Source organism: Chrysemys picta, chromosome 22 (assembly GCF_011386835.1).
Source record: "Chrysemys picta bellii isolate R12L10 chromosome 22, ASM1138683v2, whole genome shotgun sequence".
NCBI lineage: Eukaryota > Metazoa > Chordata > Testudines > Emydidae > Chrysemys > Chrysemys picta.
The window spans coordinates 813,560-837,654 of record NC_088812.1 but is presented as its reverse complement, the minus strand read 5'-3'; the positions used below and the strand labels follow the sequence as shown (position 1 = coordinate 837,654).

General features: G+C 61.9%; 2 protein-coding genes across 5 annotated transcripts in view; both read left to right on the top strand.

Moving 5' to 3' along the window:
• DNMT1 (DNA methyltransferase 1) overlaps nucleotides 1-13,724 on the top strand; it is a 31,577-nt gene extending 17,853 nt beyond the window's left edge. For 2 of the 4 annotated variants that reach the window (XM_065575629.1, XM_065575632.1), the window contains 18 exons: nucleotides 392-539; nucleotides 1,591-1,706; nucleotides 2,158-2,359; nucleotides 2,989-3,122; nucleotides 3,716-3,904; nucleotides 5,122-5,343; nucleotides 6,123-6,315; nucleotides 6,908-6,998; nucleotides 7,800-7,928; nucleotides 8,701-8,983; nucleotides 9,658-9,799; nucleotides 10,042-10,208; nucleotides 10,403-10,580; nucleotides 10,908-11,103; nucleotides 11,477-11,640; nucleotides 11,970-12,086; nucleotides 12,447-12,537; nucleotides 13,332-13,724. In XM_065575629.1, coding sequence (XP_065431701.1) covers nucleotides 392-539; nucleotides 1,591-1,706; nucleotides 2,158-2,359; nucleotides 2,989-3,122; nucleotides 3,716-3,904; nucleotides 5,122-5,343; nucleotides 6,123-6,315; nucleotides 6,908-6,998; nucleotides 7,800-7,928; nucleotides 8,701-8,983; nucleotides 9,658-9,799; nucleotides 10,042-10,208; nucleotides 10,403-10,580; nucleotides 10,908-11,103; nucleotides 11,477-11,640; nucleotides 11,970-12,086; nucleotides 12,447-12,537; nucleotides 13,332-13,369 — 2,800 coding nt within the window. In that variant the 3' untranslated portion in view covers nucleotides 13,370-13,724. The remainder of the gene's footprint in view (nucleotides 1-391; nucleotides 540-1,590; nucleotides 1,707-2,157; nucleotides 2,360-2,988; nucleotides 3,123-3,715; nucleotides 3,905-5,121; nucleotides 5,344-6,122; nucleotides 6,316-6,907; nucleotides 6,999-7,799; nucleotides 7,929-8,700; nucleotides 8,984-9,657; nucleotides 9,800-10,041; nucleotides 10,209-10,402; nucleotides 10,581-10,907; nucleotides 11,104-11,476; nucleotides 11,641-11,969; nucleotides 12,087-12,446; nucleotides 12,538-13,331) is intronic. The other 2 variants (XM_065575630.1, XM_065575631.1) reach the window with 2 other exon arrangements.
• Nucleotides 13,725-17,965: 4,241 nt separating this feature from the next.
• On the top strand, nucleotides 17,966-23,784 carry EIF3G (eukaryotic translation initiation factor 3 subunit G). The gene is given in 13 exon segments (XM_065575627.1): nucleotides 17,966-18,125; nucleotides 18,447-18,493; nucleotides 19,147-19,296; nucleotides 19,379-19,467; nucleotides 19,930-19,989; nucleotides 20,443-20,547; nucleotides 20,802-20,991; nucleotides 22,751-22,801; nucleotides 22,804-22,857; nucleotides 23,132-23,167; nucleotides 23,170-23,267; nucleotides 23,406-23,512; nucleotides 23,687-23,784. Coding segments are annotated over 13 exon segments (1,023 nt in total). The 5' UTR covers nucleotides 17,966-18,105; the 3' UTR covers nucleotides 23,703-23,784.
• The last annotated feature ends 311 nt before the right edge of the window (nucleotides 23,785-24,095 follow it).

Genomic DNA, 24,095 nt, shown 5'->3' with positions numbered 1-24,095 from the left:
ATCCAGCCAGACCAGACCCAGATAGTGATGTGATCATAAAACGTGAACAGAAGTGAATGAAATTCCCTCCTCTTCCACTTCAGAGATTGAGTGGGGCAGGGATGGGATCACCTGGCCGTCTCCACAGGGGCTGAGCACGGAGGATTCTGCAGAATGGCTTAGGCAGTAGCATGTCAGAGTTGGGGATGGGCTGTAGCTGGGAATAATGGTCGGGGAGCGGGGGTGGAATCTGGGGCTGCAGCAGCGTCTCCCAGTGTTGGGATGAGCTGAACAAAGCACTTGGGAGCCTGTGGAAGGAGCCGACCTGCCCTGGCGGGTGGTGAGGACTGAGCGCGTGGCCTGAGAAGGCCCCGTCAGTCACCAGATGCACTGACTGTCGCTCCCACCCTAGGTGCCCCAATCTGGCCGTTAGAGAAGCAGATGAAGACGAGGAGGTGGACGATAACATCCCCGAAATGCCGTCACCTAAAAAAATGCTACAGGGAAGGAAGAAGAAACAGAATAAAAGCAGGATTTCCTGGGTGGGGGAACCAATCAAGGTAGGGCCGGAGGAGACGTCTCGCTGGCAACGCGCATTCCCACCCAAGTAAAAGGGCTCATTGTCTGGCATCGACGTCATGAGCAAATCTCCCCAGCGGATGTAACTCTAGGCTTGTGTAACCTGCCAGCGGGGAAGCCGCAGGGTTCTCGCTGCTGCCCCATTGCTGGGCCTTTTAACGCAGCGCTCACGAACAGCCCCTGCTTTCCTGGGTGGACATGGATCTGCTGAACGGTGTGCACAGCTAAAGGGCAGGTGCCACTTGCACGCTGCTTAGGGAACGTGCAGCGATCTGCCGCGCAGGTCTAGTGGCGTGTCTCTGTGACAAGCGCGGGAGCATTTGAGATGTACGGGCCGCCTGGGGGAATTGTGGCTTTTCAGCCGCGCCTCTCTTGTGCGCTCTAGCCTGTTTGTTATGCCAGCGCGCTGTATTGGGAGCAGATTTGAGTGGGAGTTTGTGGGCCTGTCAAAGGTTAACCCTCAATCTGAACCTTTCCTTGTCTCTGCGGGGCTCAAGGCCTCGCTAGAACCTGGCGAGCTCCCGTTGTTTGCAGGCTGGGGTGGTGGCTTGCCTGACGGCTGGGCTGTAGCCGAGGAGTGGTTACAATGCGGGGGCCAGGACCCCGTCTCTGGGAATAGATGCGGGTCAGCGTTCACGGCTTCTCCGGCCCCACCAGTGAGGAGCTCTGCTGCAGGCACAGTGGGGATGCGCAGTGAGGCTGCCTAGAGCGAGGGCTAATGAAAGCCCTCCACCTCCCTCGAACGGGCATGTGCCGGCTGCCCTCGTGGCCAGCACACCAGGACTGAGCCAGGGACCCCAATCGCTAAAAACAGGAGCTGCGGCAGCTGGAGCCAGAGCGCGACGGCTCCTTAGCCGGGGCTGTCAACTCATAGGCTCTGCGGAAGGGCGCGGAGAGGGACCAGCTCACCCATGGGTTCCAGGCGCTGTCTAGCAGGGAGGGGAGGGGCTCTAGCTACGAGCCACGGGAGAAATGAGAAGACACTGGGTAATGGGGTTTCTGCCGGTTCTAATAACCAGCCTTTGTCCGCAGCGCGATGGGAAGAAGGACTATTACCAGAAGGTGTGCATCGATTCCGAGACCCTGGAGGTGGGGGACTGCGTTTCCGTCAGCCCCGACGAGCCCTCCAAGCCTCTGTACCTAGCCAGGTTTGTGGCGGTCCAGCGGTGAACGTGCACGTGTCTGTGTGCCGGAGGGGTTCTGGGAAGGGGCCGGTGCAGGGATCACAGGGACGTGTCCTGCAGAGATGTTGGGAGATCCCTGTCTGCGTGGGGCTGTCTCTCTGCTGTTAGTGGGTCGTGGAGGCCCCAGCCTGGAACCTGCATGTACGTACGGAGGAGCGCGGTCTAAGCATGATAGATGGGGGGGGGACCCCGGCTCTGAGAAGGGAGGTGACTTGCCCACCGTCATCCAGCAGGGCAGTGGCAGAGTTAGAAGAGAACCCGGGTCTCCGGAGTCCCAGTCCAGAGCTCTCCCCTGGACCCTCTCTGCCTGGGGTCTCGTTAGCCCCAGCACCGCTCAGCCTGTCCAGCGATGCGGAAAGCGTCTTTCCCTCGGCAGCCTGGGGGTGGTGTTCAAACACAAGCCCTTCCCTTGCAGAGTCACTGCGCTGTGGGAAGACAGCAGTGGGCAAATGTTCCATGCCCACTGGTTCTGCCAGGGCATCGACACTGTCCTGGGGAAGACCTCGGACTCGCTGGAGCTCTTCCTGGTGGACGAGTGCGAAGACATGCAGCTGTCCTACATCCACGGCAAAGTGAACGTCGTCTACAAGGCGCCCTCGGAGAACTGGGCCTTGGAGGTGGGTGGCTGCAGTCTCCTTGGCAGGCCTCGGTGGGAAAGCTAGCCCCACGGGAGAGCTCTGTGTGGTTCGGGGCCCAGCGTAGGCGGGCAGGGCCTGGTCTGCTTAACTTGGGGCAGCAGCAAATGGCAAATGCTTTAAGTGCGGCTGGTCGTTGAGCTAGTGGGGGCTTGGAGAAAACAGCCGTCCGACGAAATTGACTCGATTGCTTGTGTCCTCGTAGCACCTAGCGGCCCCAGATGAGGTCAGGGCCCCATTGCACGAGGTGCTGTATGCACAGCTAGTGAGAGATGCTCCCTCTTCTGAGGAGCTTGCTGTGTAAACGGATGAATGGTGGGAGGGGAAACAGAGAAACAGAGAGAGGAAGCGCCTTGCCGGCCGTCACGCAGCAGGTCAGTGGCAGAGCTGGGAACAGAACCCAGGCGTCCTGGCGCCTCTCATCCTCGGAATGATACGCAGGCTCTGTTTGTGTAACTTCCTTGAGAGACGTTTGCGAGGGGAACAGAGGTTCCCCCCCTTCCCCCACGTGTGACGCTCTGGGTACGTAACAACGTTCTGTCCGGCGGCGGGATCCAGCCAGCTGCTCGCCCCCTGGCTGTGGGACCCCTACGATTTGTCTTTCCCCACAGGGGGGGCTGGACATGGAGATAAAGATGGTGGAAGACGACGGCAGAACCTATTTCTACCAAATGTGGTACGATCAAGAGTACGCCAGGTTCGAGTCGCCCCCAAAGCTCCAGCCCTCGGAAGACAACAAGTACAAGTGAGTGCGTGAGGCTGGCTGGCTGGCGGGAGCGAAAGGCTCCATCTTCTCTCCGAAGATGGGTTTAGTCGTAACTCGCATTAGCTCAGGTTTATTTGTACTCGGGTTATTGCCCAGGTCAAGGCAGGCAGAGCTGGCGCATGGAGAGTAGCTTCAAACCAATCGGGGCAGACTGGCTGGTTCTCGTTTTCTCAGCTCAGCCGTCTGGGGCACTGTGCTAACAGTAACTTGGGGCTTATTGGAAGAATATTGTCGGCTAATTCACACTGAGATGATTTTATCTAGTAGTATTTTCAACTTCTATCTTGGCTCAAATGGGAGTGCTGATTAAATCCCCCCCCCCATGCCCTCCCCAAATCCCCAAACAACCCCCCCCCCCCCCCACACACACACACATACACAGCAGTTTAAGCCAGTGTGGGATACGTGTGAAAACCAGCAGGTGTGATGTTTGTTGTGCAGGGATCAGGCCCCCATTGTGTTAGGTGCTGTGCATACAACAGAGGCAGTCGCTGGCCCCGAGAGCGGAGGTTCCTGCACCCATCAATATCTCCGCAGATGGTCCAGCTCCGAGCCCTCTGCTTTCCCCACAGGTTCTGTATGAGCTGCGCTCGCTTGGACGAGGTGAGGCAGAAGGAGATACTCAAAGTCATGGAGCCCCAAGAAGAGGTGGATGGGAAGATGTTTTACGGCCTGGCGACAAAGAACGGCGTGCAGTACAGGATAGGAGACGGCGTCTTCCTGCTGCCGGAGGCTTTCTCCTTTAGGTTGGTTCTTGCCAGGTGGGCACGGGGTGTCTCTTCTCGGCAGGGTTTATTCACAGCCCCCATGGCAGAGTCGTCTTCAGTATCTCCCATAACGGAGAACACACCAGTCTGCGCTTCAGCTGTAAATTAAGCACCAAACAAGCCAGTTGTAAATGGATTCCTAGATGTTTAAGTCTAGAAGGGACTGTGATGATCATCCTGTCTGATCTACCACAGAGATCCTCCCCCCCGTTTGGGCTAGAGCAGTTTCTACAGAAAGACACGTGGTCTTGATTTAAAGAGCATATGTGATGGAGTATCCACCCTGTCCTTAGGCAAGCTGTTCCCCTGGTTAATGGCCCTCCCTGTTAAAAACTCTGCCCCTGATTTCTAGTCTGACGTTTGTCTGGATTCAACTTCTGGCTGCTGGGTCTCATTCTGCCTTTTTCTACTAGGCTAAGGAGCCCTCTGCTGTCCTAATCTCTTCCCCACTTGTAGGCTGGGATCAGGTCCTCTCTTAATCTTTTCTTGGGTAAACTCCATAGATTGAGGCTCTTTAGTTGGTGTATGGACATATAAGCCCACTACAGCTGCTGGGTGAGTTGGAATAAAATGTCTCTGGGGGGCGGGGGGAAATCTAGCTAGCCAGACACGTCGCTGGTTTGGCTGAAACTCGGGTAACTGGTTCTATAAACTGACGGGTACGCAGCTCGTCAGCAGCAGAGGAGAAGTCTCACGGATGCGCATCCGCCTCGGTCTGGGGAGTGGCTGCACCGAATCACTAGCCGTGATAAAGGCCATGACCTATCATGCAGCTGCCTACAGGAGGGTGTTGTCTTTGGGTCGTGCCTAGGAGCCCAGCACGGAGCAGGACCCTGCACGAACACCCCACAGTTCCTGCCCCGAAGAGCTTCCTGCCCAAGTGACTCTGTCTTGCACCCTCCTCAGAGATGGGACACGGGGCTAGAGAGCTCGCTGCGTCTGAGCCGCTGTGGCCAGCATCGGGGCTTTGACGTGCCTCTGCAAATGCCTGGGCTGCACACGCGGGAGAGGGGACCCCACAAGGTCTCGTCCCTCCCTGCTGCAGGCAGGCGTTCTGCTTCGTCAGAGGGGCTCCTTAATGGGGGAACAGCCCCCTGGTTCCGAAAGCAGAATCGCTTCGGGGGGGCTGCGCTGGATTGTCCTCTGAAGGGTGGGTCCCGTGCGTCAGGGTTAGCGCCTCTTACCCCCTGCTCCGCTCTCCCCAACCCCAGCATGAAACTGGCCAGCCCAGCCAAGCGCCCCAAGAAGGAGGCCGTGGATGAGGAGCTGTACCCAGAGCACTACCGCAAGTCCTCCGAGTACATCAAGGGCAGCAACCAGGACGCCCCGGAGCCGTACCGCGTGGGCCGCATCAAGGAGATCTTCTGCAGCATACGCAGCAACGGCAAGCCCAACGAAGCCGACATCAAGCTGCGGCTCTACAAGTTCTACAGGTGAGCGGGGCCGGGCTCGGGCAGAGCCTCCGGAAGGTCCGTTTGGGGAGGAGCGGCACGAGTAGGGGCCTTCTCCGCCCTGTCCCCAAAGCAAAGCCAGCGTGCTGCGTAGACAAACCTGAACTCTCCCTGGGGCCTGGCTGTATCCGCACAGGGTCCGTCTCCGCTCAGCTAGGAGGGCGCTTCCTAGCTCGGCCAGACAGACGTGCTAGCCCTGCAGCCAGGGATAGCCTGGGCGGGCGGCTGCCTGAGTCCGAACCTCCCAGGGCACGTACTCCAGTGGCTAGCCCGAGCCGCCGCCTGTGCTACGCCCAGCTATGCTGCTGTTTTTAGCATGCTAGTCTGAGCAAAGCTGGTGCACGTCTGTCTGTCTGAGGTGGGCAGCACACTCCCAGCTGCGGTGTAGACATACCCTAACCCAATGCTCCATTCAGGCCTAGCCAGGCTCTGCACTGTTCCTAGGTTTCCTCTCAGCCCTGCTCAGCCCACACTCTAGGTCATCCTTCAAGAGCTACTCCCACCTCCTTGTGTGTCCTGCCGGGATAACAAACCAGCTGCTTTGTTTATCAGAACGAATCTAACGTTCTCCAGCAGGATGCGCACGAGCTAACGGGGTAGGAGAGATTTGGGTGAACGTTCCTGTCTGTCTTCTCCAAGGGGACAGACTTAACACGGTGGATGTTGGAACTCAGGCAGTGTGCCCCCGGGTTGGAAGCGCAGTCCCTTTCCCAGTCCCCCCCAAAGCACACTCCCTAGTGAAAGTGACCTTTCTGCTGCAGGCCTGAGAACACCCACAAGTCCATGAAAGCAAGTTACCACTCGGACATCAACCTGCTGTACTGGAGCGATGAGGAAGTGACGCTGGACTTCAAGGCTGTGCAGGGCCGCTGTACGGTGGAGTACGGAGAGGACCTGACGGAATGTATTCAGGACTATTCTGCCAGCGGGTCCGACCGCTTCTACTTCCTAGAGGTAACCTCTGCTTGGAGATGCACTGGGGCGGGGGGAGCTAACCGAGCAGGTGACATGAGGGGTTGCTAGAACTGACGTGCACATCGTAAACGTCGGCATCCGAGTTCTGGGGCACGAGCTCCAAACCATTCTTCGTCACAAGTCTCAGGGACTCTTTCTACCTGCTAGGGGAGTGTGGCGCTGGGTACAATGAGCGTCCCTGGCCATGGTGAAAGACGCTTTCCAAACACTGCGCTGCTTGATTCTGCCAAGCATTTTTGAAAGGGACGGCCCCGTCTGTCCTGAGCCGGCCAGCAAGGGCGGGAGCTTATTCACAGGGGAGTCCAGAGAGAAGCGTAAGAGAGCCCTCTCTCCAAGAGCCACCAGAAGCGTGTCGCATTCCCAAAGAGGATTGCTTCGCTGTGGGGATGAGGGCCCGATCTGCTTACAGGATCACACGGGGGCTCGCGACCACCAGGTTTGACAAAGGGGTGGGTGGATTCTGGCGCTGCCCTACATTAAATGAAGCAACGTAGTCCTCACGAAGACAGCGTCCCCCAAACACCAGCGGCATATAGGGCGCATGTGAGCCTTGTGTCTGTTCTCTTTGCAGGCTTACAATGCAAAAACCAAGAGCTTTGAAGACCCTCCGAACCATGCCCGTAGAGCTGGCAATAAAGGCAAGGGGAAAGGCAAAGGCAAAGGTAAGGCAAAATCCCGGTGCTTTTGTCTCTTGTAACTTGTTTGTAGCTGCTTCTGCTCCATATTATCCCACAGCTTGCCCAGAACTTTGCAGGGAAAACAGGGTATTAGCCTGTTGTGAAAGCCGCATTGTACATGAACCAGACTCCGGAAATGCCAGTTTGAACTAACATTTATGCAGGATTGTAAAGGGACAGCAATGTGAAACCTTAACCCACTTCCAAAAGCTTAGAGTAGTTTCCTGTATCAGAGTCGTGGCCCAGGCCCCCATGGTGCTGGGAGCTGTACATTGTTTATTAGGTGTATGACGGTAGCGTCTATGGCCCAGACCCCCATGGTGCTGGGCGCTGTCTGTCCCAAGGTGCTCAGCCTGGCATCTGCCCAAGCTGTTGTGCTGGTTTCGTGTTTCTTCTCTCCCCTGTTGCTGTGTGAAAGACCCACGCAAACGGGGGAAGGGCCAACGTACCTTCCTGGCTGGGGGTGGGGATGAAAGGCGGCGGGATGGTGGGAAGGTGGAGACGTCTGTTGCAGTGGACTTAGGGGTAGGTTCTCGCTCGAGTGGGTTAAACCCGTCCAGCCAGTGGGGGCTTAGAGTTGATGTTTTAAGTGCTGTACAGATGGTGGAAGGATCTGCATTTCAAACACTAGCAAGGAAATAGACTGGGGGGGGCTAATGCTGCTTGGGTGCCAGCCTGCCCTTGGGAAAGCAGCCCCTTACCCACCCGGAGTTCTTGCCTGCTCCTGACCGTGACTGGAGAGGCAGCCTGGTGCCGGCACAAACGGTCTCTCCTTTCCCCATACAGGCAAAGGCAAATCGGTGTCTGCCTTGGAGCAAAGCAAACAGGAGGCTGCCGAGGTGAAGCTGCCCAAACTGCGCACTCTGGATGTGTTCTCGGGCTGCGGGGGCCTGTCTGAGGGATTCCACCAAGCAGGCAAGGAGGGGGGTGTCGAGCCAGGGCACTGGGGGGGGCCCTTCGTCCTTGCGTCTCGTTGGTGTGAATTATTTCTAGTACTGTGGTGCCTGGAGGTCCCGGCACGGGTGAGTCCCAGAGGGGCCCCCGTTCCTTGGCTTTCGCAGGTTGGCAGCCCCTTATTTGAAAGCCAAATGTGTGTCACCCCCTTAGGTTTACCATAACCGCAGCAATTCACCCATGGCATGTACCTGTGTTGCCAGAGGCTGGCGGAGAATCCTGGAGCGTGAACCAGGGATGGGGTGGAGGGGGGCACAAGATTCGCTTTGCTTTATAGTAGATTGCAGCAGCCCACCCGCCCACGACCACCAGGGGGTCGCAACCCACCGGTCTCGGCTGCTCTGGTGCGAGCAGGCCCTGGCGTTCCACGGCTGCTTCCCTGCCTCCAGACAGAACCTCCATGCTCTCCTGCTGGGTGCTGCACAGATGCTCGTATGAATCAGTCCCTGGCCAAAGAGCTCGCAGCCTAGATAGACCCAGGGGCTGGAGGGGAAACTGAGGCACAAGGGAGGGAAAGGGACTTGCCCAAGGTCAGTGGCAGAGGCGGGAATAGAACTCAGGTGTCCTGAGTCCCTGTCCAATGCTCCGCTCACTAGACGGCACCACCTCGCAGCCACCCACTCACACACATGCTCCCTGAAAATGACAGAGCCGCGTTGGGTGGGACCGGTGTGAGGTGCCTGCCGTGGGCTTCTGCTGGGTCTAACGTCCTCGGCTCCCCCTCCGTCCCCAGGGATCTCGGAGACGCTGTGGGCCATCGAGATGTGGGAGCCGGCCGCCCAGGCCTTCCGCCTGAATAACCCCGGCACCACGGTGTTCACCGAGGACTGCAACGTGCTGCTGAAACTGGTCATGTCCGGCGAGAAGACCAACTCGCTGGGCCAGAAGCTCCCGCAGAAGGGGGACGTGGAGATGCTGTGCGGCGGCCCGCCCTGCCAGGGCTTCAGCGGCATGAACCGCTTCAACTCTCGCACCTACTCCAAGTTCAAGAACTCCCTGGTGGTCTCCTTTCTCAGGTGAGGGGCCAGGCCTTGCCGCCAGCTGCCTGTCCCCTGATTGGCTCCCCTGGTCTCTGGGTGCCGCTGGCGGACCTGAGAAGCCCCCTGCGGACGTGTGTCGGAGCAGGTGGGCTCTCCTGGGCATGCCCTGCTAGGGAAATCCAAACTGGGTCTGCAGGTGCTGCGGGGCTCTGGGCCCCACCTCTCCTCCCACAGAGGCTTCTCAGGGCCTCACGTGACCTGTGCTTGGCGAGCTCTGACCTTAGGGTAACGGCCAGACATACATGGGAAACTGAGGCACAACAGAGTGGGGGATGTGTCTTGCCCCAAGGTCAAAGAGCCCAGGAACCCGAGCCCTCTGCTCTAACGACCGAACTGTCCACCGGGATGGGGGGAGGGGGGAAGGGGCTGCTGAGAACTCTCCCGACGGCCACGGAACCGTTGGCGGGGTAGGAAGGGAGGATCACTGCACTGGGGTTCAGCAGACCCAGGCAGGCGGTTCGACTCCCCTCCACCCCAAACCGCAGGAGACTTGCGCTGCCCTGCCTCCGAGAGAGGCTTGGGGCGAGAGAGTCCCCAGAATTGTGCCAAACCTCCAGTGCGGAGGGTTAGTTTGTGGCACTGGCTCCAGGGTCCGTCTGCCAGCCCGGCAGGAGCCGGTCTCTAATCTCGCTCGTTCTCCCCCCGTGCAGTTACTGTGACTACTACAGACCCAGGTTCTTCCTCCTGGAGAACGTGAGGAACTTCGTCTCCTTCAAGCGCTCCATGGTGCTGAAGCTCACCCTGCGGTGCCTTGTGCGAATGGGCTACCAGTGCACCTTCGGGGTGCTGCAGGTATGTGCCAGGCGCCGGCCGGGATCTGGGGGTGTGGGGAGGGTGCCCACGGCTGGGCCAAGCCCGCCTCTGCCAAACTCATTCCCCTCGGGGCCAGAATTGCAGCAGGGACGCCACGGCTGGAACGCTACGCCGCTGAGCCCTTTGCCCCTGCGGCCGCGCTCCGGCTCAGGACGCCGTGGTCTGTGCTGGGGACACAAGCCCACGTTCGCGTTTGCTCAGGACGCTCTCCCTCGGTCCAGGCGGGTCAGTACGGCGTGGCCCAGACACGCCGAAGGGCCATCGTCCTCGCTGCGGCCCCTGGAGAGAAGCTGCCCATGTTCCCTGAGCCCCTGCACGTGTTTGCGCCCCGGGCCTGCCAGCTGAGCGTCGTGGTGGACGACAAGAAGTTTGTCAGCAATATCACCAGGTGAGCGCGTCTTTGGCAGGCTGCGCCCAGGCCTGGGGTGTGGACGGGGGTCCTGGGGCGACGGCTCTAAACGCCTGGGAGAGGAACAAGCTGCTCTGAGACGTGCCGGATGTTCCCCTGTCTGAAGGGGATCGGTCAGTGACAGGGACGGGGGCTGACACTAGCTGGGTGACCGCTTCCTTTATTCCTCCTAGAACGTACTCGGGGCCCTTCCGAACCATCACGGTCCGGGACACCATGTCCGACCTGCCGGAGATCAGGAACGGCGCCTCGGCACTCGAGATCTCTTACAACGGGGAGCCCCAGTCCTGGTTCCAGAGGCAGATCAGGGGCTCACAGTATCAGCCCATCCTCAGGGATCACATCTGCAAGGTGAGGGGTTCGCTGTGGAGAGCAGCACCTGAGCCTTGCGGGGGCTGCTGCAGGGGCCCCCTTACGCCCCGACTGGGATCTAGCCCCTGTTGGGCCTGGCCCTGCGCAGACAGAGCGAGGGACCAGCCCTGCCCCATAGCCAAGGGTGGGGTTATTTCCCCTTCTTACAGATGGGGGACCTGAGGCAGAGGCGAGCATGGAACCCAGGGCCCTGTGTCCTGCCCCTGAGTCCCCGGCAGTACCCTGCGTGCTGAGATCCGGCTGTGGGGCGGTATCGGGCGGGCTGCGGGGGAAGGCTAATGCTGGATCTGGGGCTTGGCCTTGCAGGATATGAGCGCGCTGGTAGCTGCTCGGATGAGACACATCCCCCTGGCCCCGGGCTCAGACTGGCGCGACCTGCCCAACATCGAGGTGCGGCTGTCGGACGGCATCACCACCCGGAAGCTGCGGTACACTCACCACGAGAAGAAGAACGGGCGCAGCAGCACCGGAGCGTTGCGGGGGGTTTGCTCCTGCGCGGAAGGTACAGGGAGCTGCTGCGGGTCCGTCACCCAGTGGGGGGCGCCGAGGGGAGGGGACTGGAACTGTCCAGTGGGGGAGGGGGACTGCTAATTAGTTCCTCCCTTGAAGTCTGAGAGCCCTCCTCATTCTAATGAGCATAGATTGCATCCGCTCGGCTTGTCCTCGTTCTCAGTATCCATCTTGTGGCAATGAGTTCCACAGGTTAAACACTGTCAATTCCGTGATGCTTCATTCCTAGGCCCCGTTGTGCTGGGTACTGGGATGGGACGTACGGGAACCAGGCTGTCTGCCCAGCTTCCTAGCCATCCTCCCCTCTAGTCCGCTCCTTGGCCCCCAGCTCAGAGGAAATCCCTGTGCTCTGTTCCCTCCCGCAGGTAAACCGTGTGACCCGGCAGACCGACAGTTCAACACCCTCATCCCCTGGTGCCTGCCCCACACCGGCAATCGGCACAACCACTGGGCCGGGCTGTATGGCAGGCTAGAGTGGGACGGCTTCTTCAGCACCACCGTCACCAACCCGGAGCCCATGGGCAAACAGGTGTGTGAGCGCGGCCCCGGCGAGCGGGGTAAGCCCTGTGGTGGGCCGGGGCTCAGCCATTTGGGGAGGGGCATGACTGTGGGGGTTGCGTTATTGGGGGGCAGGGAGATGTCTGCACAGCCAGTCGCTCTGGGTTAAATCACCTGTGAGCGAGATCCACTCTTGTGCTGGGGCTAACCTCAGCGGCTCTTTCTCGGGGGGGGGGGGGGGGGGGGAGGGTGCAGCAGGGTCCGGCGCAGCACCTACTCCAGCACCCCTTCTTGCTGCCGTCCGACCGACCAACCTTTGGCCTTAGGGGGCTGGGAATTCACAGCTGTTCCCTTTCCCAGGGCCGAGTGCTGCATCCGGAGCAGCACCGGGTGGTGAGCGTGCGGGAGTGTGCGCGATCCCAGGGCTTCCCAGACACCTACCGGCTCTTCGGCAACGTCCTGGACAAACATAGACAGGTGGGTGGCCGCTCCCTGGGGAGCGGGGCGAGGTGCTGGGTGAGCCGGTTCTCCCTGCACCCAGTGGGTGTGGTGCCGCAGGGCCAGTCCTCCATCCCCGCTCCTCTGTTCACGTCGGCATGGGGCCAGTGTGAATGACCGCATGGGGTCAGGGCCAGACCTTTCGCCGGGGAATCGGAGGCTACTCTGGGCTCCTGTTTGGAAGCAGGATGGCCAGATAAGGAAGGAGAGAGGCTGGCTCAGAATGGGGTCATTGGGCGGGTGATCGCAGGGGAGGCCGTGAAAGCCGTGCTGCCCTTACCCGATATAATGTGGCCTGGATCTGCACAGAGCTCACGGCTCCCCTGCCTCTCTTCACAGGTCGGTAACGCAGTGCCTCCGCCTCTGGCGAAATCCATCGGGCTGGAGATCAAGTCATGTGTGTTGGCGAAAGTGAAAGAGGAGGCCACAGGTATCTCGGGGCGCGTGGACTCCTAGCTGGTCTGCGCTCACGCTGAGGGAAGCGGGAAATGGTTACTGGACGCTCCAGTGCAGCTGCCCTCCCGCGGGCCCAAACCAGCCAGCGCACGAGCCGCTCTGCTGGCGCATCTCTGTTATCGATGGTAGCTTCAGTTCGGTAACGGACAGCTACTGATCTCAGCGGGGCACTTGGTAACTCCTGCCCCCCTTTGTGTGCAGTGCACGCTGGGCTTTGACGCGGTACCAAGCTGGAATTGCGCTTTAGTAATCTGCCCTTCTGGGGACCGTTTCATTCCCGGGATCAAGTCTTGCTTGTTCTCCCCTCGCGTCCGTCAGAGCAGCTCTAAGTGGGGAGGGTCAGGGGATGAGCAACTGGCTGCATGTAACGAGGAGGGGCCGCTAGCGAGCCAGGGTTCGCCTGCCTTGCCGTGCTGCTAAAACCCCGTGGAACGAACCTGTCTGGACAAGACTTCCGAACCGTGTTCTCAAAACTCAGGTGATTTTTGGCTGCTCACGTTAAGACATCTTCTTTCCAGAGGGAAAGCACGTCTTGATGCTCAGACCCCTTCAGAGGTCTCAGGTTTGGCCCCCAGAATCGCTAGTCACTCTTGAAAATCTCAGCCTGGCTTCACATGTGGAGCTGAGCTTGGGGGGGGGGGGGCATTTCCTGGTCCCGCCTGTGCTGATCGTACAAAGGAGTCAGGGTCGTTGCGGGGACTCTGCTGTCATGCAGTGTCAGCAAGCAGCCTGCCTTCTATGCCAATGGTGTGTCTTGTTCCTTCACAGATCACAGCAAACCAGAAAAGATGGACGTTCTGGACTAGCGTGTAAATCTCCCATCTCCTCGTTCTGGCCCCTGGACTCCCAAACATGCACTGATTTTTGTTTGTTTTGTTTGATGACATGATGAGGTCTGTCTCCGTTCAGCTGTTCTCATGACCAGTGTTCGTCTCCTTGGCTGACCTTGGAAGCTGTATGTGATGGTCAAATTATCAACTACTAATCATTTTAGTGATCGGCTGTGCAGTGCCCCCACCGTGCATTCTGGATTTTAAGGATGATGTTTTTATTATGCATTGTATTGAAAATAATCAACCACTTGTATAAAGTGGAAATTAATACTTTATGTAGTTTTTATATGTTGTAATATTTCTTCAAATAAATCTCTCCTATAAATTATACCCTGGGCGTCTCCCCTGCTTCCCCTTCCTGGCATTGGAGGCTGTGCAGAGAGAGGCGACCTTGGCTCTTTAGAGACTAACAAATTAGTTAGTCTCTTAGGTGCCACAAGTACTCCTGTTCTTTTTGCGGATACAGAAACCTTGGCTCTGTGGGTGTTAAGGCACAGAAGAGCCTAGGTAGTGACTGGAAGCCGCTGCTTGGCTGGAGTGTGCATGGCCGAGGAACCTGCCACCTCTCCTCCCGACACGCTTGTGTGCGACCCTGCCTCTGCCCCATGCAGCGCTGAGGTTCACGACGGGCGGCGTTCCCGGGGATGAGGTCACTGCTGCACTTGTGCGGCGCGGGAGTATGTGCTGCTCCTGGGAGAAGGGGACTGACTATGTAGGACGCCCCATAGAGTACTAGGGAGGGAAGCCTCTCGGCAGCGAGATGGGAGACCAGGCGCTGTAGGTCTCCAGTTCATGTCTCTAAGGCTCCATGGGACTCCAGCGGGACTGTTTGCTCGTGTAGCTGTCTACGTGGGCGAGAGAGGGAGACAGTCGGCCCTTAGCTGGGCGCTCGTTAGGCCTCCCACATGGACACAGAGAAGGGCCCCGGGGTCAAGGGGATATGTGGTTTAACAGGTGCAAAGTCCAGCACTGTTTGCCACGGGTCTGGCGGATTCTCAGGACTGATGTCTGACTAGCTCCTCTTGGGGGTTGGTCCCATGCTCACATAGCAGTCACCTGGTACTTGCCGCCCGGAGGCTCTGCGGCGTCCGCAAAGGGAGGAACGAAAACCTGACAGGGTTTGGCTAACTGAAGCCGGCTGTTGCCGTGGCATTGTGCATCCTTAAACCACGTCTCACCTGCACAATGCGCTGAGAGACACCGGGGAGCGTGTGGAGCACGACCCCCTCGTGCTGGCCTGAGTCTGTTCCGGCCGGACGCTTGTGCAGCGCCTGCTTTTTGCTCTCGAGCGCCCCTGCTGTGTTGGCCACAAAGGCGGCTGTCAGAGCAGTCTGAAAAGCTTCCCTTTACACTCGATCCACTTTACACCTGCTGAGAATCTGGCCCCGACCCCACCATGTCCTGGGATGATTGAATCCTTGTATCCTAGCTACATCACACGATCCATAGGGTTGTGTTGCATTTCTTAATAGCTGCCGTAAGGAAACAGGACACTAAACTGCTTCAGAACATGGGAGCTGGGCTCCCTGGATCGTCCTCATTTAGAAACATCCCTGGAGCGTTCAAACAAGACTCGTCTGTCTGAGTCTCTTCAATAAACCTGCCCAGTGGGATCTAGGGTTACAGAGCCTGGTTAGCTACAGAGGGAAATGTAGCTTCCTTTTATTTCCAAGGGACATGGCAAATCCAGACTGGAAATAAGATGTACATTTTTCACAGTGAGTAATTAACCCCGGGACCAATTTCCCAAGGGTGGGGGTGGACTCTGTCACTGACCACTTTTCGCTCAAGACCGGCTGGTTTTCTAAAAGCTCTGCGGGAGGAAATGCCCTGCGCAGGGCGGCTCCGGCTCACTCGATGATCCCAGTACTCCATTCTGGCCTTGCAAGCGCTTCATCCAGAACTCGCAGGGTGCTTCTATGCACGTCTTGATCCCAATGGGGTCGGGAGAGAGGGGCAGACTCTGCTGGGTGTTGGGTAGCTTATGGGTGTGGTGTGGGCAATTCTATAGGCCACGCAGGCTGGGATTCTCAGGGGCTCTATGGGGCGTGAAGGATTCAAATCCAGTGGGAAGTGGGTGTATCCCTCTTCAGTTCCCTTTCAAACTCCCCGTCTGTGCAGAATGAAAGGTGCTGCCCGCCCTTTTCCACGCCACGTTCGCTAGTGCCAGAAAGCCGGGCCCACCGGCCGGTGACTGCAGCACGATGACTTACGCCAGGCCCTGGTGCAGTTCTGCTGTAAAGAGAAAAGTTAGCCTGGCCCAGGAGAGGCTGGTCGCAACTCCATTTGCTTCCTGAGTCCCAGGAGATGGGAGGGGCGGGGGGGTGTCTCAACGCTTAGTGACAGTTGGAGATGCTCATCCAGCTTCCTGCAGTGAATGGACAGAATGTAGCGCTCCCGCTCGTGTGGCGTTGGCTGGGTTCTCCGCTGCCTCAGCGATCGAAGCTCCCCTAAGCCCGGTTCTCAGCCTGGGCAGAGCTGTCCCTGCACCAGACGAGTACCCTGGGGGGGTGGACGTGCAGCACCAGGCTGCAGCGAGGCAGCTCCCCAGGGCTCTAAGCCAAGTTGTTTCTCAGCTGCTCACTTTGACTCATTTCCCTGCCCCCGGGTTCCCAGCGGTTCTCGGATTACGTTTCTGCCCACGCTGGGGGAACTCGTGGGCGACGGGGCCTGGTGCAATGACGCCCGTTGCGCAGGCTCTGCCTCGGGCCTGGGCTCGGCTCCAGCACCCCCAGCCTGTGCCCCTATGGCCCTGGCGAGGGGGCACCAGAGCCACGCGCCCCATGGTTGAGGCTGGATCCAGGGCTGCCAACCCTCCAGGATTGTCCTGGACTCTCCAGGAATTAACGAGTATCAGGGGATGGAACCTCCAGGAATAGTCCAGATGCAGCTGGCAACCCCAGCAGGATCCCGCCCAGAGCATGCAGTGTGGCTCCCCCTCCCCCCCAGCCAGGTGCATAGGGTTACCATACATCTAGATTTCCCCAGACATGGCCGGCTTTTTGGTGCTCAATCCCCGGCCGGGGGGAATTTTCAAAAAGCCGGACATGTCCGGGGAAATAGGGAGGCATAAGCCAGGGTCCGCCCGGCCCCAGCACGACCTGCCGGGTCCGCAGCACAGCCCATTCGCCCCGGCTACATTGTAGCGAGCTCGGACGGGGGGAAGGCAGTGGAGGGGCCGCTGCTGCCCCTGCAGCCGGCCGGAGCGCGCGCCCCAGCCGAGCCCGCAGGACCATGGGGAGGCCGGGCCCAGCCAGTGGCTCGGGCTTCCCTTGCAGGTGGGGACCCCCCGGCCACTGGGGGACCCTTCCTGTGGCCCCGGCGCCCTGCGTGGCTCGGAACCCAGCACCACGGGAGCTGTTTCCAGCGGGGAACGTGCTCGGCGGTGGCAGGAAGGAGGCTGTGGCGCAGGGCGGGGAGTGTGGCGTGTGCCGGGGCTGCAGGGACCCCCGCTGCCCCGGTTGCCACTGAGCGTCCGAAGCCCCCGCCAGGCAGAGGCTGCAGGGTGACAGGGGAGCAGAGCAGGCAGGGGTCGCAGAGGCTGTGGGAGCGGGGGGGGGGACGCAGAGGCTGCGGGAGCGGGGGGGGGTGGGAGGTGCAGAGGCTGCAGGGTGAAGGGGGCGCAGGGGCAGGGCAGGCGGGGGGTGCAGAGGCTGTGGCGGGAGCAGGGGAGCAGGGCAGGCGGGGGGCACAGAGGCTGTGGGAGCGGGGGGGTGGGAGGTGCAGAGGCTGCAGGGCGAGGGGGGCGCAGGGGCAGGGCAGGCGGGGGGCACAGAGGCTGTGGGAGCGGGGGGGTGGGAGGTGCAGAGGCTGCAGGGCGAGGGGGGCGCAGGGGCAGGGCAGGCGGGGGGCACAGAGGCTGCGGGAGCGGGGGGGTGGGAGGTGCAGAGGCTGCAGGGTGAAGGGGGCGCAGGGGCAGGTAGGGGGCGCAGGGGCTGCGGGGGAGGGGGGAGCAGGGGCAGGGCAGGCGGGGGGCACAGAGGCTGCGGGGCGAGTGGGGAGCAGGGAAGCACTTAGAAACCCCCAACCAAGATCAGAGCGGGAGGGAGGAGGGGGAATGTGGGGTGCTCAGAGGGGGGGGCAGGGACTTTGGGGAAGGGGTTGGAAGGGGGGCGGGGGAGGGGCCACCGTGGAGTGGCCTCTTTTTTCAGTGTTGAAATACGGTAACGCTACAGGTGCGACTCCCAGCATGCAGTGCGCCCCCCCCCCCCCCCCAGCTGTGCTCCCAGCATGCAGTGCGGCCCCCCCCTCCCCCCCGGCCAGGTGCGACTCCCAGCATGCAGTGCGCCCCCCCCCCAGCTGTGCTCCCAGCATGCAGTGCGGCTCCCCCTCCCCCCCGGCCAAGTGCGACTCCCAGCATGCAGCGCGCCCCCCCCCCCCCCCCGGGCCAGGTGCGGCTCCCAGCATGCAGCGCGCCCTGGTACCGAGCTAGGGGGCCATGGGACTCCATGTCCCAGCAGGTGCCGCGGCTCCCGCCGTGCATCGCGGCCACAGCGCTCCCAGCATGCACCGCGCGCCATTGGGCCCGCCACTCCCGTGACGCCTCGCGGCCGCGCTGCGATTCCCCTTCCGGCCTCCCGGCGGCTCGCTGGGCCCGGCTTCCGGGGACGCTCTAGCCCGGGACTCGCTGCTCCGCGCGCCCTTCCGCTTCCGGTCTGCGCGAGCCAGCGAGGCCGAGTCCTGCTGCGTGAGGCGCCACCGTCGCCGCGATGCCGACGGGGGACTACGAGTGAGGGGGGCGGGGCTCGGGGGGCCCCGGGGGGCGGGACTTGGGGGCGGGGGGAATGGGGGGGGCGGGATTTGGGGGCGGGGGGAATGGGGGGCTCCGGGGGGGGCGGGATTTGGGGGCGGGGGGAATGGGGGGGCCCCGGGGGCGGGGGGGAATGGGGGGACCCCGGGGGGCGGGGGGAATGGGGGGGTCCGGGGAGGCGGGATTTGGGGGCGGGGGGAATGGGGGGGGCGGGATTTGGGGGCGGGGGGAATGGGGGGGGGCGGGGGGCGGGATTTGGGGGGCCCGGGGCCGGCGGCCTCTGACTCTCTGTCTCCGCAGCTCGAAGCCCAGCTGGGCCGACCAGGTGGAGGAGGAGGGAGATGACGGTGAGAAGCCCCCGCCCCCCCCGGGGCCCAGCCCCCCCCCCCGCCCCCCGCTGCCGCGAGAGCTGGGGGGAGGCCGGTCTCCCTGCCAAAGCCCCCAGGAAGCCCCCACCCCAAACCCCTCATCCCCAGAGCCCTCGCCCCACATTGAACCCCTCAGCCCCACCCCTGCCGCACATCACCGCCATGCTGGTGCACGTAACAAAATTAATTCTGCACATGGATGTAAAAAAGTTAGAGGGAACATTGGTTTAACCCGTGTGTGTGTGTGTGTGTGTGTGTGTGTGTGTGTGTGTGTGTGTGTGTGTGTGTGGTGGTGGGGGTTAGACGCGTTGCTGGTTACATGGAGATGCTGTGGGGACGAGTGCCGGGTCAGAGCCTGCGCAGGGGGCTTCCCCCTGCCCCCCAGGGCAGCTCTGCTCCTTGGGCCGCCCTCGTGGGGGGACCCGGCGATTCCCCATGGGGCCCCCACGGCCTGTTGGGACGTGAGATTCCCGCCCGTGCAGCCCCTCGGGGGCACCAGGGGCTCTGCTGCGGGATGGCAGTGCAGCCTCTCCGATCCCCAGCCCGGGGGGCTTCATTCCTGGCCCTCCACCCCCGTCGTTAGCTCAGCTCTGAGACCTCGCAGAGGCATAACAGCTGCTTCCCCTCTCCAGACAAATGCATCACCAGCGAGCTGCTGAAGGACCTCCCCCTGAAAGACCTTCCCCTGAGCGGGGGGCTGAAGGACACTCCCTCGAGCGGGGGGCTGAAGGACACCCCCCTGAGCGGGGACCTTAGCGCAGACGTTGAGCTGCTGAAAGCAGGTAAGAGCCGGGGCGCAGAACCCCACACCATGAACACCTGGTCACGCAGCTGTCTCACCAGCCTCCCCCCTTCCCTCTGCAGGTCCCCTCCCATCCCCAAAAGAGCTCATCAACGGGAACATCAAAACCATCACCGAGTACCGGGAGGAGGAGGATGGGCGCAAGGTGAAGGTGAGTGGTGGGGCTGGGGAGCGGGCGCCAGCGGGCCCCACGGTGCACCGTGCTCCAGGCTGGAATCCTCCCCAGCTCCCGCTGCGAAATCCACTGTGTCCAAGCCAGCCTGTTCCCGTCCTGGGGCTGGATCGCTCCCCATAGCCCCTTCCCGGGGCAGGACCGTACATCCTGAGCAGTGGAGCTCTCCTGACTGGGTGGCTTTGTTTGCTTTTCCCTTCCCTCCACTTTCTCCTAATTGCAAGGACCGGCCCCACTAGGAATCCCCCATGTGCGGTGTTCCCAGCCCCATTGGAATGCAGGCGGGGCAGATGGCGGCCGGAAGCCGGAGCGAAGCAGCCAAGCTTGTCTCCAACTGGAGCATCTGGTTGCGGGCCCAGCGTCAGCACCGCTCCCCTTGGCACGCCGTGACCCCGCCTGCCCCCATGGCGCTCAGCAACTGGCACTGTCGTTCCTCTGCAGATCATCCGCACCTTCCGAATTGAGACCAGGAAGGCCTCCAAGGCTGTGGCACGGCGGAAGGTGAGTGGGCTCGCGCTGGGATAGCAGGACCACGAGGGGTTAATCCGCACGGGCCGTTTGCCTTGGGGGTGGCTTAGCAGATGTCTGTGCAGGGAGCTGGGAAATGCTTCCCAGCCCTGCCAGCTCACCCCAGGGCTCTGCTTCCTCCCTCATCTCGCTGCCAGTCCCTCCTCCCATCCCCACGGCTCTCCTGGGAGCCCCTTGCCCTCACGCTGGGTTAGCCCTCTGCTGGGCAACGGGGGCTGCTGAGCCCGGGCAAGGGGTCAGAGCCAGTGGGGCTTTCCTGGGGCTACTAGGGGCTGGCCACGCTGGGGCTCCCACACCTGCGGGGCACTTGGTGTCATGTCCTGCTAGAGGGGGCAAGGCCCAGGAACGTGGGGGGGGGGGGGAGAGCATGTCCCCATTATCCCCTCAGCTCCCCAACACCTGCTGTGATCATTGGCTCTCCCCCAGAACTGGAAGAAATTCGGCAACTCTGAGTTTGATGCTCCGGGCCCCAATGTGGCCACGACCACGGTGAGCGATGACGTCTTCATGACCTTCATCACCAGCAAGGAGGTGAGTGGGGGCTGGGCTAACCGGGGGGCTGCGGGGGTAAAGTAGGTCTCTGGGTGGCTAATGGGATCTCAAGGGGACCAGGCAGGGTCTGTCTGCCCAGCGTGTGGAACTGGGCTACTCTGGGATGGGGAGGGGAGCCTTGGCTCGCCGGCTTTGGGGTAGTGGGGATGGGGGAGCCCCAGTGGAGGGTTGGGGCTCCCACTCCCAGTGGGGAGGTCTCCCGGGGGCTGACGGCGCGGCCCCATCTGCTGCAGGACCTGAACTGCCAGGAGGAGGAGGACCCCATGAACAAGCTGAAGGGGCAGAAGATCGTGTCGTGCCGGATCTGCAAGGGCGACCACTGGACGACGCGCTGCCCCTACAAGGACACGCTGGGCCCCATGCAGAAGGAACTGGCTGAGCAGCTGGGCCTGTCCACGGGCGAGAAGGAGAAGCTTCCAGGAGGTGCGGGCGGCCCTGGGCAGGGCACGGTCACTGCACGGGGGGTGAACAGGGCAGGTGGGAGCCCGGGAGTACAGTGGGGGATGGGCGGGGGGAGCAGCAGGGATCCCCAATGGAGGCTGAGGGGGATGCAGTGGGGGAGGGGGGTGCAGCGGGGGCATGACTGTGCCCCTTTGCCCGTCTCTTGGTTAAATCGCCCGCCCTACACACGCTCTGACTCAGCTGGCGCGTTGGTGGGTTCTGCTCAGGCGCGTATTTCAAAGCCTGTCCGCGCCCAACGGGTCGCCCAGCGTGGGGACTCGCTGTGCTCGATTCACAGTCTCCGAAGGGGTGAGGGATTCTTCGAACCCCCCCCCCGCCTGGGTGTGCAGGGCCCACTGTGGGGATAGGGAAAACCTGAGAGCTGTGCCCCCTCGTTTAGCCTGGCTGCCTTTCCTTCCCCCCGGGCTGCTGCTGCTTTCAGGCCATGAGTCGCTGGTGGGCCGCTGTTTCCTGCCTCCCCCTCTCCGCGCTCCTTTCAGTGCCCCGCCTCCTCTGTGCAGCCCCTTCTGGCCAGCTCCAACTTCGTGGCCGTTTTGCTGCTGCTCGTTTCTATCCTTTTTCATTCTACTGCCTCACCCAAAATCAACAGAAACCCCCAAGCTGAGGCCAGCTCTGCCTCTTCCCGGGCGTCTCGCTCTGAGTCACTTACAAATCTCGTCTGCCAGTGCTTGACGTGTGAGCCCCGGCCAGCCCCCGGTGCGTAAATCCTGCTGCGGCGCCGTGCCGCTCTCCTCGGGGAGCCCAGACCCAGAAGCCCCGTGTTACCCGTCTGCTGGAGCGTAGGCTCTGCCCTGGCCCGCCTGCCTCCAGCAAACTCCCTGCTCTGCCAGTGCCTGCCAGGAAACGTTCCCTGCCACCCAGGGGCTGCGGAGCCAGAGGGTGAATACTGAGCGGCCCCCCTTGTCCCCTTCCATCATCCCGAAAACCTCTGCAAAGTGAACCCAGGCAAAGCCCCTTTGGGGGCAGGCGCCAAGCTCAGGTCCCTTTGCCCTCTCCGCTGGCGTGATCACTTCGGTTGCCTTAGATGCAAATGTCTTTCTGTTGTCCTTTGTCCTTTGCTTGTCAGCGAGCTATGGCACTTCCTCCTCCGCTGGTTAGCCTGGTCCCTGCAGACAGGGCAGTGCCCGTCCCTTGGCCTCGGGCAGGCAGGTCGAGCCGCTGCCTCTGTGGGAGATTTTAAGAACGTCTTTTCAGTGCGCACAATTGGTCACATGCAGCCCGACCAGCCAGCGGCGGGTCGCTGGGGATTGTAGAGCTTACAGATACCGTTTGGCTGCTCCTCTGCCAACTGGCTTAAAGGCTCTTAGGGTCACGGGGTGTGTGTGTGTGCGCAGAGCAGGGCCACCCAGTGGGGGCTGAGGGGAAGGCAGGTCCCGGGGGGGAGGGGTGCAGCGGGGGCTTCCCAGTGGGGGCTGAGGTGCAGGCAGGTCCCCGGGGAGCGGGCGCAGCGGGGGCTCCCCAGTGATGGCTATGGGGAGGGGGTGCAGCGGGGGCTCCCCAGTGATGGCTATGGGGAGGGGCTGCAGCAGGGGCTCCCCAGTGGGGGCTGAGGGGCAGCAGGTCCCCGGGGAGCAGGCGCAGCGGGGACTCCCAGTGATGGCTATAGGGAGGGGGTGCAGCGGGGACTCCCCAGTGGGGCTGAGGGGAGGGCAGGTCCCTGGAGGTGGGGGATGGGTGGGATCCGGGCACTGCTCAAAGCCCTGTGTTCCTGCTCTCCCAGAACCGGAGCCGGTGCAGGCCCAGCAGAGCAAGACGGGGAAGTACGTCCCGCCCAGCTGCGTGACGGAGCCAGCCGCCGCGGGGAGTCCATGCAGCCCAACCGCCGGGGTAAGTGCCGGGGCCTGGCGCCCACCACGGGGCAGGGCTGAGCTGCAGACCAGCGGCCCTTTCCACTTATCGCCACTAGACTGGAGGGCAGCCTGGACTCACGGTGCTTCCCCAGTTCCGTGCCTCGGTTTCCCCACGTGCAGTGGGCTGACGGCACCTCCTGCAGGGTGCGTGTGACTCGCGCTGGACTCTTCCCCGCTCACCCAGCTTGGGATCCCCAGGGCTCTGGCAGCGCTATGCTGCTGGCTGCCCTGACCCGCCCCTCTCTCGCCAGCCGATGACAACGCCACCATCCGGGTCACCAACCTGTCGGAGACACGCGGGAGACCGACCTGCAGGAGCTGTTCCGCCCCTTCGGCTCCATCTCCAGGATCTACCTGGCCAAGGACAAGACCACGGGGCAGTCCAAGGTGAGGCCTTGGGGGGGAGGGGGCGGGGAGAGAACCAGGCCATGCCAGGCACTGTCCCACAACCCCCCCTTCTTTCTGGGGGTCCCAGGGACTGGAGTGAGCCCCCACCCTGCTCTCACCACCTGCTTCCTCCCCCAGGGCTTTGCCTTCATCAGCTTCCACCGGCGCGAGGATGCCGCCCGCGCCATCGCCGGTGTCTCCGGCTTTGGCTATGACCACCTCATCCTCAACGTGGAATGGGCCAAGTGAGTGCCAGGCCTGGGGCAGATGTGGGGGGGGTCCCCTGTGGCTGCCCCCCTTGGCTGCTCTCTGGCTGCTGTCCCATGGTGGGGCGGGGGGTGGGTTGGAGCGTGGGGAGGGGGAGGGTAGAGCTGATTCCCGGCTTCATTCCCATTCTAACCCCCCTCTTCCCCACACAGACCCTCCACCAACTGAGGCCGGCACCTTGCCTGCTGCTGCACCAAGGAATGGCTGACGCTGTTGGGAGACTTGGTTGTTAATAAAGTTCATCCCAGCCCGGGCGTGTGGCGGTCTCACTTCCTCCCCCGCCTGCGCCGGGCCGGGCCGGCCCCCCTGCACATCTCTCAGGCGGGCAGGAAGTTGGGGTTGTGGGGGCTGGCGGCAGCGAGCTCCATGTTACGCAATGCGGCTGGCGGGAGCGGGGGCTGACTCAGCCTCCAGCGTCCCAGCGCCGTGGGGCCATGTGACGGGCGCAGAGTCGCGGCGCATGGGGGGTCTCACGGCCCTGCTGCGCTGCGGGGGCCGAGTCGGCGGCGCATGGGGGGCTCATGGCCCTGCTGCGCTGCGGGGGCCGTGGTGACAGGCACA